This window comes from Macrotis lagotis, chromosome 4 (assembly GCF_037893015.1).
Source record: "Macrotis lagotis isolate mMagLag1 chromosome 4, bilby.v1.9.chrom.fasta, whole genome shotgun sequence".
In the NCBI taxonomy this organism is placed as follows: Eukaryota; Metazoa; Chordata; class Mammalia; order Peramelemorphia; family Peramelidae; genus Macrotis; species Macrotis lagotis.
In genome coordinates this window covers 8,023,923-8,037,798 of record NC_133661.1, presented here as the reverse complement: position 1 = coordinate 8,037,798, position 13,876 = coordinate 8,023,923, and the positions used below count along the sequence as shown (strand labels likewise).

The 13,876-nt window shown below is 49.7% G+C and overlaps 1 protein-coding gene across 2 annotated transcripts in view; it reads left to right on the top strand.

Moving 5' to 3' along the window:
• Positions 1–13,876, top strand: part of DOCK1 (dedicator of cytokinesis 1) — a 519,930-nt gene that overhangs the window by 482,694 nt on the left and 23,360 nt on the right. For both annotated transcript variants that reach the window (XM_074232174.1, XM_074232173.1), the window contains exons 44-47: positions 2,891–2,977; positions 6,335–6,511; positions 7,683–7,766; positions 10,705–10,842. In XM_074232174.1, the coding sequence (XP_074088275.1) occupies positions 2,891–2,977; positions 6,335–6,511; positions 7,683–7,766; positions 10,705–10,842 (486 nt within the window). The remainder of the gene's footprint in view (positions 1–2,890; positions 2,978–6,334; positions 6,512–7,682; positions 7,767–10,704; positions 10,843–13,876) is intronic.

Below are 13,876 nucleotides of genomic sequence, written 5' to 3'. Positions count from 1 at the left end.
AGCTCCATTTGCTTCGCTCTGGAGGAGATTGCACAGGGTCCAAAAGATGAACCAGGCTCATCTCTGTCATCAGGACACTTTCCTTGGACTCCACATGCATTTCTCCATGGACTCTGGCATAGACCCCATAATGGGCTCTTCAGGAGGAAGGTTAGGGAAGACCTTGGGGCTATTCAACCTAAAGAAGGATTAGTGGGACGTGCTATTTATACAGGCACAAATCATCTTAAAGAACAGTTAGAGCCTCTAAGCAGTTGTCCATTGTCTTAAAAAATGAAGGGAGGCACAATGTGGTGAATTACTTAGGGGATTGTGCTTGAGTTTCATCTCTGGTGTTTACCAGACCCTTTCTTAGCCTTATTTCTTCTGTAAAATGAGGATGATCATGACCTCACCCTCTGTTTCTCAGGTATGTGAAGATCAAATGAGTTCATGTATGTAGAGTGCTTTTTCTATCAACAATAGTCATCAGCATCATCATCATCTCTGTCATTGTGTTGCTATTGTTCTTGGCATCTCTCTCAAAGTCCCAGGGCTCGTCCACCAGGGGCACCAGAAACCAGAGGTCCTAGGCTCAAGGATGTTTTCCTCAGCTACACTGCCCCTCTTCCATTTCAGCCCTTGAAACAGCAGTTTGATTCCCCTGACTTTACTGGCACACACAAAAGGTTTGATTTACAAATACAACAAAATTGGGTCAGTCTCAAACTTCTTTTGTTTATTTATTTTTAAAGATTCACCAGTTGTTTGTGAATGGTTTGGCAGCATCCCCAGTGCGCACCTAGGTCCATGGTGCTCAAAGTCCTGGTGGCCTTTTCTGGAATCAATCTTTCTGTTGAATATAACTAGGAAATATCTTGTCATTCAGAGATTAATTTGCAGATGAAGATGATGGCACTGGGATGCACAGATGCTGTACCCTCCCCTCTGGACTTGCTCAGCTTAAAGGATGGCCGACCTGGCTCAGATTTTCTGGGGACTGTAACCCTTGGCCCATGAAGCAGTCCCAGATATGCTTGTAATGACCAGCCTAGAGGGCTTCAGAGGTCAAGATGAGGCTGAATTGTCGGGGGGGGGGGGTAGGGATTGGCATGGAGCCTTAGCCTCTTGGGTCCCAAAGAATCTTTCTGTCATTCTTCCATTCTCGGAAGAGTCAGTGGAGAAGCATTGCCAGTAGTCGGTGGAGAAACCTGTAGTGGGCTTAAGAATGTAGACTCTTCGAGGGAAGGGATGGCTTTGTAATTGTCTTCCTATATTTTTGCCACCTGAGACCTGGCCTAACTAGTGAATAGATCCAGTTGTAAAGTCAGGAGTTCTGGGTTCAAATCCTGCCATGACACATACTAGCTGTGTGACCCTAAGCTGGTCATTTCACCACTGAGACAGTGATTCCCCCATCACCCTCTGAAGTGGCAGCAGGTCCATACCTTGCTCAGAACATGCGGCTGAGAACACATTATGTGGTTGTGAATTATTCCCTTGGTTCCTTTTGTTCTTGTTGCACAACACTTCATTCATGTCCTCTCAAGCCCTTCTGAATTCTTTGTAGTTTTTTTTTTCTTATAGTCCAGTCATCTCCTGCCTCAGAAATAAGGAAGTTGGGAAGAGATCATAGTATGGGAGAGGTGGAGTTCTGTTGGTTATCTAGGTGGGACGTTCAGCTCTAAAGTGAAGCCCTGTCATTCAGTGATCTGGCTATTAGGCTTTGGAAGTTAAAGATGTGGGGCGGGGGGGGGGGAGGATTCCATATGGAAAATGAGTTCTCATGTTATTGCCCCCCCATCAGGTCCATGGTCTTAAGGAAACCTAACCTAACCCATCTTTCTTAATGCCCATTTTAGTTCACCTCCCCTAACAGCTGGACGGTATTTGGTCCTTAAGGGAGCCTTCCTGGTTGGGCAGATGATCTTGGGCAATCTTCTCTTGTACCACACTGCCCTTGCCCAGCTTCCCCAGGCCCTCTATCACCCTGGCTGGGGGCTGAAGGGAGGGAGGCAGTCTCCAGATTCCTGTATTTCCAATCCAGGAGGACAGGCAGACGCATCCTTGAAAGAGTTGACATTTTTAGGTTCTGGCAGTATATAATTCTGAAGAGCTAAACGCCTTCCTCTTAAAAGCCTCAGCCAAGTTTAAAGATTTAATGGGTCCAATTTAAGAATTTTCAGTGTAATTGAGAGAAAGTATCACATCTAATGCTGAGGAAAAGTGACTGGAGTGGAGAGCCCTGGGTTATTCTGAGCTCTGCCACTGATTGCCTGCGTCGCCCTCAGCAATTTGCTTAACCTCGCCGTGTCTGTGGTCTCATTGTACAACAGGAATAAAAATGTTTGCCAGTTGCCTCCTGAGAAGGAGGAAGTAAGAACAGAGGCTCATAAATCATGCACTTAAAAGATGAGACACAAACACTGGTACCATGTCCAGAGTGACCGTCACACAACTCTTGGGGCTCTGTAGCATACACATTGGGCGCCCGCCACAGGGAACAAAGCCTCCTCCATTTGAGAGATGGCAGATAAGGACCAAGGAGTTAGGAGGTCTTCCTTCTAGCCTGGGCTCTGGGCAGTAGCAGCATCTGGGTTCGAATCCCCTCTGCTCATTCCTCCCTTGGGCAGTAGCACCAAGAGTGCCCCATCTGGGTCACCAGCACATGGACCAAAGGCTCTACTTAAGCCATCTCACTTGATCCTTACACACCTGGGGAATTGTGTTATGATTGTTTCCATTTTATGGATGAGATACCTGAGTCCAGAGTGATTAATGATTGGTCATTTCTTTTTGTCTCTGTAATCCTGGGGCTGGAATGTGATGGATGCATCAGCATCACCATCCATCCACTGTGGGCTCTTCCCAATAATATTTTACTCCCTTCTTTTTTATGTCACCCCTACAGAACATGTGGATAGAGAGGACCATTTATACAACAGCCTATAAATTGCCTGGTATCTTACGATGGTTCGAGGTCAAGTCCGTTTTCATGGTAAGACCCCACCCCTAGAATGAACTGGCTCTGCTGATGCACTGGTCTTCTGCATCCTGAAAATACCAGGGTTGTCCCAGTCTAAGCATACTCAAGGTGCTTAGTAAGTGCTTACTGGGTTGAATGGATGAGATCCGAGCAATCACAAGCTTTCTGGCAAGACCTCAGTTAGCAAGGCAGAGGTGTGTTACCACTTTTGCTCATGAAGAACGTAGAAAACAGCAACTCGATCACTGGCTTAGGATAGAAAACTGTTGCCTTTGCCAAGCTGCTCCACTAGGTTTCTATCACATCTTCCACTACGCCCTTTGCTTATTGTTTCAACATCTCTCCATGGAAACATTAAAACAAAAGTTCAGCCCAAGTTAAAACAAGTTCTTTCCTCTAGCTTGCCCATCCACAGAATGGCATCAAGGACTATTTCACCAAAGTATAACCTGGCCATGTTCTGCTCCCAACTTTCTACTCCAAAAAGAAAGGATAGCTCACCTTGTGGTTCAGGCTGGTCATTTTTATTGCTGTTTTGGGGACCTGGGACCCAGCTTATACTTTTTTTGAGGCAGACAAGGAAAGTTGTGGAGGAAATGATGATGGTGAAGTACCTGGGCTTGGATGGGATAGGCCAATACTTGGTACCAGAATGAGATGTTTGGCATGATTGCATGAATTACACATTAGTCTTAAGTCAGAGCAGTTTAGGAGAGACAGGGTAGTGAGGCAGAAGTAACATTACAAGAGGAACCTCCTGTGGAATCCAAGCCCTTAGATTTATGCATGAGCTGGGTAAGCATGGACAAACACCCAGCCTCACTGGGGCTAGGTTTCATCTCTGATAAAATAAGCCTCATTGCTCTGTGGCTCTCATCTCCCAAGCAGTGGAGGGAAGAGCTCTGTGTAGGCCTTGAAGGTGGCTGTTCCCATAAGGCCTGACATGACTTGGGAAAGCCCCCTTTGTCCTGGATGGCCAGAATGGGGATTTGGAGGAAGAGGTCCTTTGTAGGAATGCACAAATCCTCCTAATGGCCTTCTGCCTGTAAAACCCTGTGTAATCAGGGATTAGATTAGTCAGACTGCTGAGTGAAGAAGCTTAATAAGGCCAGGAGAGAGATGAGAGGAGGCGGGGGCCTGACCTTTTGTGAGAGCCAACCCGGCATTCTCCGAGGTGGCATTTGGCTGGACGGGAATGACTAGAGATCAGCCTAGGAAGATCTGCAGACAGGCTGCAGCCCCCGGATTGGGCTTGTTCTGATAGTGCCTCGGTATGAGCAGGGGCCGGCCTTGGAACTTGGCAGCCCAGACTCATTCCAGCCCACAGCCTAGGTCATCTCTTCATCTCCTGCACCCCAAGGAATGCTCTGAAGCCAAAAGTTGGGGGAAATTGCAACTCTCCAACCAGAGAAATCACAAGCGTGGCACCTCACCCCAGGTTTGGGGTCTGCTTAGTTATTTTGGAGTAAGAGTCCAGAAACTCACTGTGCCACTTACCACCTTGGTGACCATGGGGTAAAACTTGTTCTCATATGTAAAATGATGGGGATGGCAGGGTTGACCTCTTTTGTCTCTGTGGACGTTCAACCTTGGATTCTACAGTCTGCCAGTCTACTTATCCAAAAAGTAAATCAGAGTGTGTTCATACACACACACACACACACACACACACACACACAAACACACGTTGAGCCTGGAGCTCTCTTCCCTCTCCTGCTGCTCCTCAGTTTGGGGGGCCTTCCTTAACCAGCTCAGACCCCCCCCTTTCCCAGTCCTCCTAAAGTCTTGCTAATAGTAGCAAATTGGAAGAAGAGAAAACAAGCCCCCCATGGCGGGCTTGCCGCATCCTTCATTCCCTCAGGAAGCCCAAGTTTCTGCATCCGAACCCTCCGGAGTCTAACGCGCTCCTGTGTCTGACCACCTAATCATGGCCCAGAATCATTTGAATTGAAAATTAGCTGAGGGAAGATGCAGCTAAATGATAATTAAAACAAAGAGAATAATGTAATCAGTTTGCAGGTTTGGGGCTGACATTCGAAAAGGTTTGATTATAAGTGGTGTAGTGTAAGTGGCTTGTGCAGCTTTGAGAGAGGCAGCCGCTCTCTCGGCTAATGAGGGATTGATGGAGATGGAGGGCAGGTAATGAGCTCCCAGCTCCTGGGGCTGGTGGAGACAGGAGCCAGCTCCTTCCTCCCCCACCCTCCCAAGGCCATCTTTGGTGTTATTTTAGCTAAAGGGACAGGTGTCTGTCTTGCTCCCTGTCCATCTAGCTCACAGTCATCCAGGCAACTCTCCATTTGGGGGAGGGCTTTTTCATGTCCTTGGGGTCCTCTTGGGTTCAGAGATAGAGCAAAACATGAACCTTACAAGATTTATCTCATCACCTTCAAAAAATAATGTATTAATGATGCCAATCCCCACCCAGAGGGCCAAAGCATGGCCTTGTACAGTTTTGGGGGGTTGAGGCCAGAGTCAGAGTTCATGGCAGCCAGGAAGCAGTCACTCGACCAGAATTGAAGTGGCCACTCTGTCCCAACCTTCCCCTGATCTACAATTCATCCTCTCAGAGAGTTGTCTAGGAGAAGCAGCCTAGTGGGGAGGGAGTAGAGGATGGCCTGGCCAGGCCATGCCCATCACTCACCTTCTCTGGTCTCCAAGAGAATTCTCTGTAAGGTCCTGCTAGTCCCATCCTACTGAAGAAGCTGGGGCCCTGGGAATTATGGGGGTCTCACAGTTAATAAGAGATGGCCAGAGGGCCTGGTGTATTCTGGGTCTGAACCTGAGGGATGGAATCCCTCCCATTTCCATGTTGGCTTCAGCTCTCCTTCCTGAGTTGACACCAACCCAACAAGGTCCCTCCTAGAGCAGAGAAGCCTTCCCATCCTTCCTTTGAATTTTGAACAGTCCCTATTGAAAAGGCAGAGGATGGTGAGTGATGTTTCCAATGTTCTGAATGGCTCTCTGGACATTGAGCAGAAGGCCAGTGGGGGTCGCCAGCATCAGGAGCGTCCCACCCCGGCTAGGTCTCTGGGGAGGGTCTTTACCACTCAGCCTCAGTTTCCTCTTCTGAACAAAAATGGGATCATAATTTCAGTCAGTTCTTGGTACACTGTAGGTGATTACTAAATTCCTGTTGAATTAATAGGTGGATGAACACATGAATCAGTGAGTGAATCAATCCAATGAGTAAATGGATGGAGTTGGTGGGAGCCCCAGATTAGCTAATGTAGATGAAGAGCTCTGTCATCTCATCCACAGGAATCGGCCCCAGCGGGACTTGGGTGCATGGCCCTGAGAGTCAGGCAGTCAGCTCCCCCAGATGAATTCTCCATCATCAGTGAGAGCTCTTTTCCTTTTCCTTCCTTTCAGGTGGAAATCAGTCCCCTGGAAAATGCCATCGAGACCATGCATGTCACCAATGACAAGATCAACAGCTTGGTTCAGCAACACTCGGGGGACCCCAGCCTCCCCATCAACCCGCTCTCGATGCTCCTGAACGGCATCGTGGACCCCGCTGTCATGGGCGGCTTTACAAATTATGAGAAGGTAGGTGAAGGCCCATTGACTCCCTGCTCCAGAAGGAGCCCCTGCTTTTGGCGCTGGGTCATTTTCCATGGCTAATTGTGCCTTGGTCCCAGTGGAAAGACAAAATTTACAACCGAAACCAGGAAAGAAAGCCGTTTGAAATGGAATTCCTCACAGGAGAATGGAATGAGATGGCATCCAGATGTGTCCCCTTCTTGACCCTCTCTTCCATTTTGCCCCCCTCCACCATCGACTCTCTCAAGGCTCGGCCCCTTCTGCTAGCAAGATCTCTCCTTGTATTCCTGAACCCCCCCTACCCCCCACACACATACACACCTGTGAAAAAAGTCTTCACTGTCTCCCTGGGAAACCCTCTGGATGAGCTAGTTTCTCCCCATATTCCCCGTCATGGCTACGGCCTCTTCCCACCCCTATATGCCCAGTTTTGCCACTGACCACTGTGCATTGACTCCCTCTCACCTTAGCCCCATCCAATCCCCTCTACTCTCTTCAAAGCTTAGCCTGGGTATGACCCCTAACAGAGTCGTCTTCCCTAATTTCCTTATATTTGAGCTCTTTCTCTCTCATAAAATTAGAGTTACTTTGCAGCTCCTTGGATCCTTGGCATGTATCTTGGGGTGGTCTGGCGAGGGGGGGCTCCTGGTCCCCGTAGACTCCCAGGCCAGTTCCCTTATTTTATACAGAGGAGGCGCCCACAGGGCCCAAGATCCAGGGACTGGCCCAAGGTCACCCAGAGGCAGGATCAGTGCCCTCTGACTCCCATTCCAAGATTCTGTCCCTCGGCCCTTGATGTCTATGTGGGAGGGAGCACAGGAGCTAGGGTCATGCCCTCCCCACTTTGGTGACCTTGAACTGGGTCTCAGACCCATCCTCTATGAAATGCAAGGGTCAGGCCAGGTTCTCCCCAGCTGTGGATCTGTGAAGCCACCTGTGGGCTAGCCCACAGTGCATGGTGGAGTACCCCAGCCTCTGGGCCCTTCCCTACTGCATCATCATGTTCCTCCCCAGCCATCTAAGGCAAATTTCTCCCATTTCGCTTTGGGCTTTTTTTTTTGGCCAGGGCCTTGGAAGAGGGGGTTCCTTAGTCTGTGGCCATCTTCAATGGAACCTCTGAAATCAGTCATTGCTAGCCTTGATTTCTGATGTAACCACATTGCTCCATGTTTATTAGGCCTTCTTCACGGAGAGGTACATGCAGGATCACCCAGAAGACCATGAGAAGATTGAGAAGCTCAAGGACCTCATCGCCTGGCAGGTAAGGTCATCTAGGACCACTCAGGTCAGGGTCAAGGGCAACAGCACCCCTGCCTGTGACAATGGGCACATATCCAGGCATCCCCCAGCCACCCCATCCACCTGGGCCCTACGTGGGACTACAGCCTGTGTCTGACATTCTGTTCCTTCTGAACCATCCCCTAGTGAGCCAGGTACTTAGGCCCAGCGCTAGTGAGCCAAGATGCATACCCCCAATTCTATGCTGCTAACTAGACCAGGGCTGGACTCATGGGGAAGCCCCCCACATGGTGCAGACAGTATGCAAGATCCTTAGCAAGTGGAGCAAATGACTAACCTGGGAATTGGGGGCTTTGGTCAGTCTTTCACTGACTCATCCCCAGAGAAAAAAAGCTTCCAGATGGTTCTTGGACTCATAGACTTAAAGCCACCAGGGACCCAGGTCAGCCTCCTTGTTTGACAGATGAAGAAACTGAGGCCCAAGAGAGGCATGTGTCTGTTTCAGACAGAGAGAGAGAGAGAGAGAGAGAGAGCACACGCATGCGTGCGTGAGTGAACTTGTCTGGGGAGGGGGTGGTCAGTGCTCACTTCTCAGGACAGCAGCACAACTCCATCAACTAACCATCCCCAGAATGAAGAGGAGGAAGAAAAGCCCATTAGCATTTCTGGAGGAGTCTCTTGTTTCTCGTGGCTCTGGCCCTGCATTGCCCCCGCGGCAGCAGTGCTAGCCCCAGCGGGCCAAGGCCAGGCCAGTCAGGGCTGCAGCAGGTGGAGGTGAGTCACCGCTTCCATCCAAGCTTTTGCAGCAAATTGGATTTTATGAATTGTGAGTCTTATGGAGGAAACTAATTTGTTCCCAATAGACCACCTTGGTGTCAGCACAGTGTCACTGCCCCGGTCACTAAACTAAAAAAATGAATTTCAAAGCAACTCCTAGAAAGGGCTGTTTTAAAAAATTAAATGTACCAACTTCTAAATAAAAAAATGAATGAATGTGTTTATGCAAAACATTTCATTTGTTTTTGCTTTCTAATTTACACACGTTTTTAAAGTTAACTTATGAGGCAGTGTGACAGAAAAAGATCCTTCCTTGGAACCAAGAAGACCTCGTTTAAATCTCCGCTCAGGCGTTTGAACCGAGCCGCTGGTTCTCTCCCTGCTCTAGCCCCAACCATGTGCACACTGCAAGGGGATCTGTGGGCTCCCCCGGGCGAGGCAGGTGCCAACTGCCCCCACCAGGTGGCTAGGGAAGTGCCGAGACCCATCCATGCTGTCAGTGACAGGAATTCCATCCTCCGTGTGAGTGTGGGTGTGTGCATGTGTAGGTGTCCAGGGGGATGTCTTCCTTCCCCACCATCTGGTCAGCCAGTGCTCAGCTAGTGGTGGATAGCAGGGCCCCCTGCCTGCATCTCCAGTGTCCTGGACACCCGGCATGCACCAGCTGGGGACTATAAATGGCACCACAGCCCATTTTCTTCATTGTCTCCATCAGAATTGTTTGTCCCAGAATTCGTTTACACAGCATTCCACCATGGGCTCATAATCCTCCAGGTTGATAAATCTGCCCTTTTGGATCACTATTCTGTCATGTTGGAAAAAATCTGTTTTTAATCAGGATTATGGCTTAATTATGAAATATTAAGAGGAGACCTGGGTAAGCCGAAGCAGCCAAGCAGGTGTCAGTCTCACAGGTCTCGAGCCCAACTACCTCACTGGTCAGATGAGGAAGCAGGGGAGGTGGACCCCTTGCTCAGGGTTACATCAGCAGAATAAAGGAGGTAGCTTGCAGTCCCCTGATATTACTGACAGGGAAACTGAGACCCATAGAGTCACATAGGAAGTCAGTGACCAAGCCCGGATTTGAACTGGGGCTCATTCTCATAGTGCCTCTGATAGAGGAATCCTGGCACATCTGGAGCAACCCTGTCAAGGACCGTCTCCCTGATGTCCACACTCTGACCCCTGGGACAACAGCCTTGGCTGGAGAAGACGAGACCCCAGATGGATCCTTCAGATGAAGACCCCCATGGTTCAGGCCCCATCAAAAAGGAAGCTTGGCTATGAAGAGCACTGGGCGGGACACTTACAGCTGGCTGCCTCAGCTAAGTGGTCCTTGCCCTTGGATTTGACCTCCCTATAAAGGACATAGAGAGCCGAGAGCCCCAACAAGCAGCGCTCTCAGGGGCCGGTCAGCCATCAAGCAAACCAGCGACAGTCATTGCACCCCACGTGCTGCCACCACTGCTTCTGGACCCCGTCGGGGCACACTGAACCTGGCCCAGCGAGGTGCATTGGCACACTAAGATAATTGTCCAACTCCATGCAGGTTACTGGGCTATAGTCTGGAGGAGGTAACGAAGCCAAAAATGAAGCAGCCCCTGCCTCCAAGGAGTTGGCATTCTACTGGGGGGGGGGGGGAACCACCGTACCCTGCTCCATAAGAACCAGATGGAAACAAGAGAAGTGCCTAGGAAGGGGAAGTGAGCACGGATGCCAGGGACAGATGGGTGAGAACTGGGGGTTTTAGACTCCATCAATGAGAAGTCATTACTCAATAGTAATCAAATCATTCACTAGCCACTAAGTAAATTATGATGAAACATTTCTGAAGTCCTTCCTACACTGCGGGGCAGGGGGGCATAGAGAAGAGGCAAAAGCCCTGCCCTCAGGGGGTTTACCTTTTGCTCACGAGGTCACAGGACACACCACCACTGAACATTCAGATAATACTTTTAGGTTCCTGGTGTCCTCACAAGCTCCTGGTCTGGGGGGCAAGGGAAGTGCCCAAGGATGGGGGTGGGGAGACAGAGGGATGCTCCAAGGATGGCCCTCAGCTGGGGCTGATACAGTCCGGTCTCTGTGTTCACTTTGTTTTTCTTTTTCACCCATCATCACACTCCCAAGTTTTGGGGGCACGGTCAGTCACAGGGACATTGGCCATCGTACTCTGTGTGTTTCAGATTCCCTTTTTGGCCGAGGGGATCAAGATTCATGGAGAAAAAGTCACCGAAGCATTGAGGCCATTTCACGAGCGGATGGAGGCTTGTTTCAAACAGCTGAAAGAGAAGGTGGAGAAGCAGTATGGGGTCCGGACCATGGTGAGCAGCTGGGACTGGGCTGGGTCTTAGAGTAGGGGGGCTCTCTGTGCTAGAGTTCAGAGTACGGAAAGGCCGAGGGGCTGGGACCCACTTTGTTTGGACAGTGTTGGAGGGGAGAGAGCAGCTGCTGATGGAGGTCTTTAGGGAAGGTGATCAGACTCCTGAGACTAATTGGGGGTAGGGGTTACCCAGGGGACAGGCCCAGGGGAGATTTCTCAGGTCATCTGCAAGACTTCTGATGCTTCCAGGGTCCACCTGCACCTAAATTGGAGCTCCCCCCCACCCAATGTCATCAACCTTCGATTGTGTCCCTCTCTTGATGGGGAGCTTATTGCTGCCTTTTGTGTATTAAATAGTATTTTATCTTTTCCAGTTACATGTAAAGACAATTTTCATCATTCTTTTTTTATTTAAGTCAATGGGGTTCAGTAATTTGCCCAAAATACACAGCCAGGCAATTATTAAGTGTCTGAGATCGGATTTGAACTCAGGTCCTCCTGACTCCAGGGTGGTGCTCTATCCACTGCGCCACCTAGTTGCCCTACATTATTTATTTTTTAGAAGATTTTGAGTTCCCAATTTTTCTCCCTTCCTCCCTGTCTCCTTCCCTGCCCTCTCCCCAAGGGGGCAAGCAATCAGATGAGGGTCTATTGAGGAAGAGTTCCTTAAATCTGGTCTGAATCTTCCCTGGACCCTGGTTCTCAGGCCTGTGGCCAAGCAGGGGATGAGCCTGATTGTTTTCCACGTCTCGAATACTCAAAAACGGCCTCTGTGCACCCCCTGAATCTTCTTCTCCAGCTGAACACTTCCCCAGCAGCTGATTCGTCCTCCTGATTAATCACTCAATCAATTAATTAATCCATCCATCAATAAGACTTTATTGAGTCTCTGCTGTGGCACCAGAGCGCTGCTATCCATTGGAGATTTGGAGGCAGAAGCAACTCCTTGTGTTCTCATGGGGTCGACCACACGCCGCCTCAGGGGAGAGCACTTCCTTCTCACACCCCGCCTTGGAATTCTGGCTTCATTGAAGATCAGATCAAGCCCCCCCCCCGAAAGAGGCAGGAGGCCTTTGCCCATAGCTGGTGTACCCCGCCATTGCCTCAGGCTGCTCTGTACCCATGGGGGGTACCCTGCCTGCCTCGGGGGTGAGGGCCCCAGAATGCAAGAGAAAGCTAGGAAGTCTTTCTGATTCCTGTTCCCTTCTGCGTGGATCTCCCTATCAGCCCAGTGGAAGTGAGAAAGGAAGACCCTTTACCACGAATCTCCTCCCTGTTTCCTGGTGGGCTGGGGGCCGGAGCAGCCTTCAGCTTCTGCAGCCTCTATCATCCAGCCTCTTCCTCAGAACTTGCAGCTCTGGAAGTGTGTTTATCTGGTGCTTACACACTTTTACACATCCTTTTTATTTTTTCTATTAGAAACAGATCAGTTTTAGGGTTCCAGGCAGAGTGGAGGGAAAGGCTCACTAAGAAGCTCTCAGGGAGTCACAGGGTCTCTGGGCTTTGGAGGGACCTTGAACAACCAATAACTGGACCAGAATCATTCATTCCAGAGCAAACTCAAACTAGATGCTTAGAAAACCACAAATTCACATTATCCATGTTGTAGCATATCTTTATGGCTTTGGTTAAGCATTTCCTAATTACATCTTCATCAGGCTCTACCAAACCACACTCTCAACACTTGGGAATTTTGCCTCTGGTCTGTGCGACCATGGGCCAGCCAACTGGAGATAGTGATACCGTCAATGCCCACCGTATCCAATTGTTAGGACATTCAACTGAGATCATGGGCATTCAGTGTTGATAAACTCTATCCCACTTAATGATTATTATCATTATTAATTCAGCCCTATGGCATCAAGGGCATGGGATCGAGAAGACTCAGAAGTCATCCTGCCCACCTTTAGCTCTGCCATGGTCACAGACGGAATAGGCGGTTGTCTTCTTCCCATTTTCACCAGTGATCTATCTTGTTCTCTTTGTCTGAGGTTCTGCCAAAGTACAGGGCAGCGAGGTGTTTCAGTGGATAGAGCACTGGCCCTGGAGTCAGGAGGATCTGAGTTCAGATCCAGCCTCAAACTCCTGACACTTACCAGTGTAACCTTGGGCAAGTCACTTCACCCTGACTGCCTTGCACCCAGGGCCATCTCTAGTTGTCTTGATTCACATCTGACCACTGGACCCAGATGACTCTGGAGAAGTGAGGCTGGGAACTTGGTCCTGCCCCCCTTACTCAAATCCAACTCATCTGCCTGTCATGGCCTCGCCTCCCAAAGTCATGGTTTTCTTTAAGAATGAAGGACAAAGGGGCAGCTAGGTGGCGTAGTAGATAAAGCACCGGCCCTGGAGTCAGGAGTATCTGGGTTCAAATCCGGTCTCAGACACTTAATAATTACCTAGCTGTGTGGCCTTGGGCAAGCCACTTAACCCTGTTTGCCTTGCAAAAAACTTAAAAAAAGAATGAAGGACAAGTGGCCGAAGTCCAAGTGCCTCAGCGTCTTGGATGTCCTTTCATTCTTTCAGGGCTAAGGGAGTCAGAGTTCAGTAAGACCAATACCCTGCCCACAGGAGGCTTGTATTCCAGTGGGGAGGGGAGAAGGCTCCTGAGATGATCCTTCTAACACCATTGTTGATCCTGTATAAAAGGGTCTGAAGGAGGGCCAGGGGGCTCTGAGGGGAAGGAGTCAAAGAATCCAGTTGAGAGTCAGTCTGACCCCCTCCCAGCCCCAGCTCCTTGGCGCCAGGGGCAGCTGGAGCCCTGCTGCTGAAGAGGCTCTCAGGAATCCCATCTGTCCTTGCCACAGCCCTGGTTGGAGGGCCCTTCACCAAACTTGATGATTTGGTGTTTGCCACTCGTCAGCATCAGTGTCAAGGAAGCCCCATGTGCCCAATGGGTGACTCCACCTGGATCTGAAGTTGGTTGAAGAAACCTCTGGGTGTCCAAGTGTCCATGAGAGCTGCCGTTAGCATTCCCTCAAGTCCAGCTATTGGATCCAGAGCCAGGGCTGCAGCATGCTGAGTGGGAGGGGGGG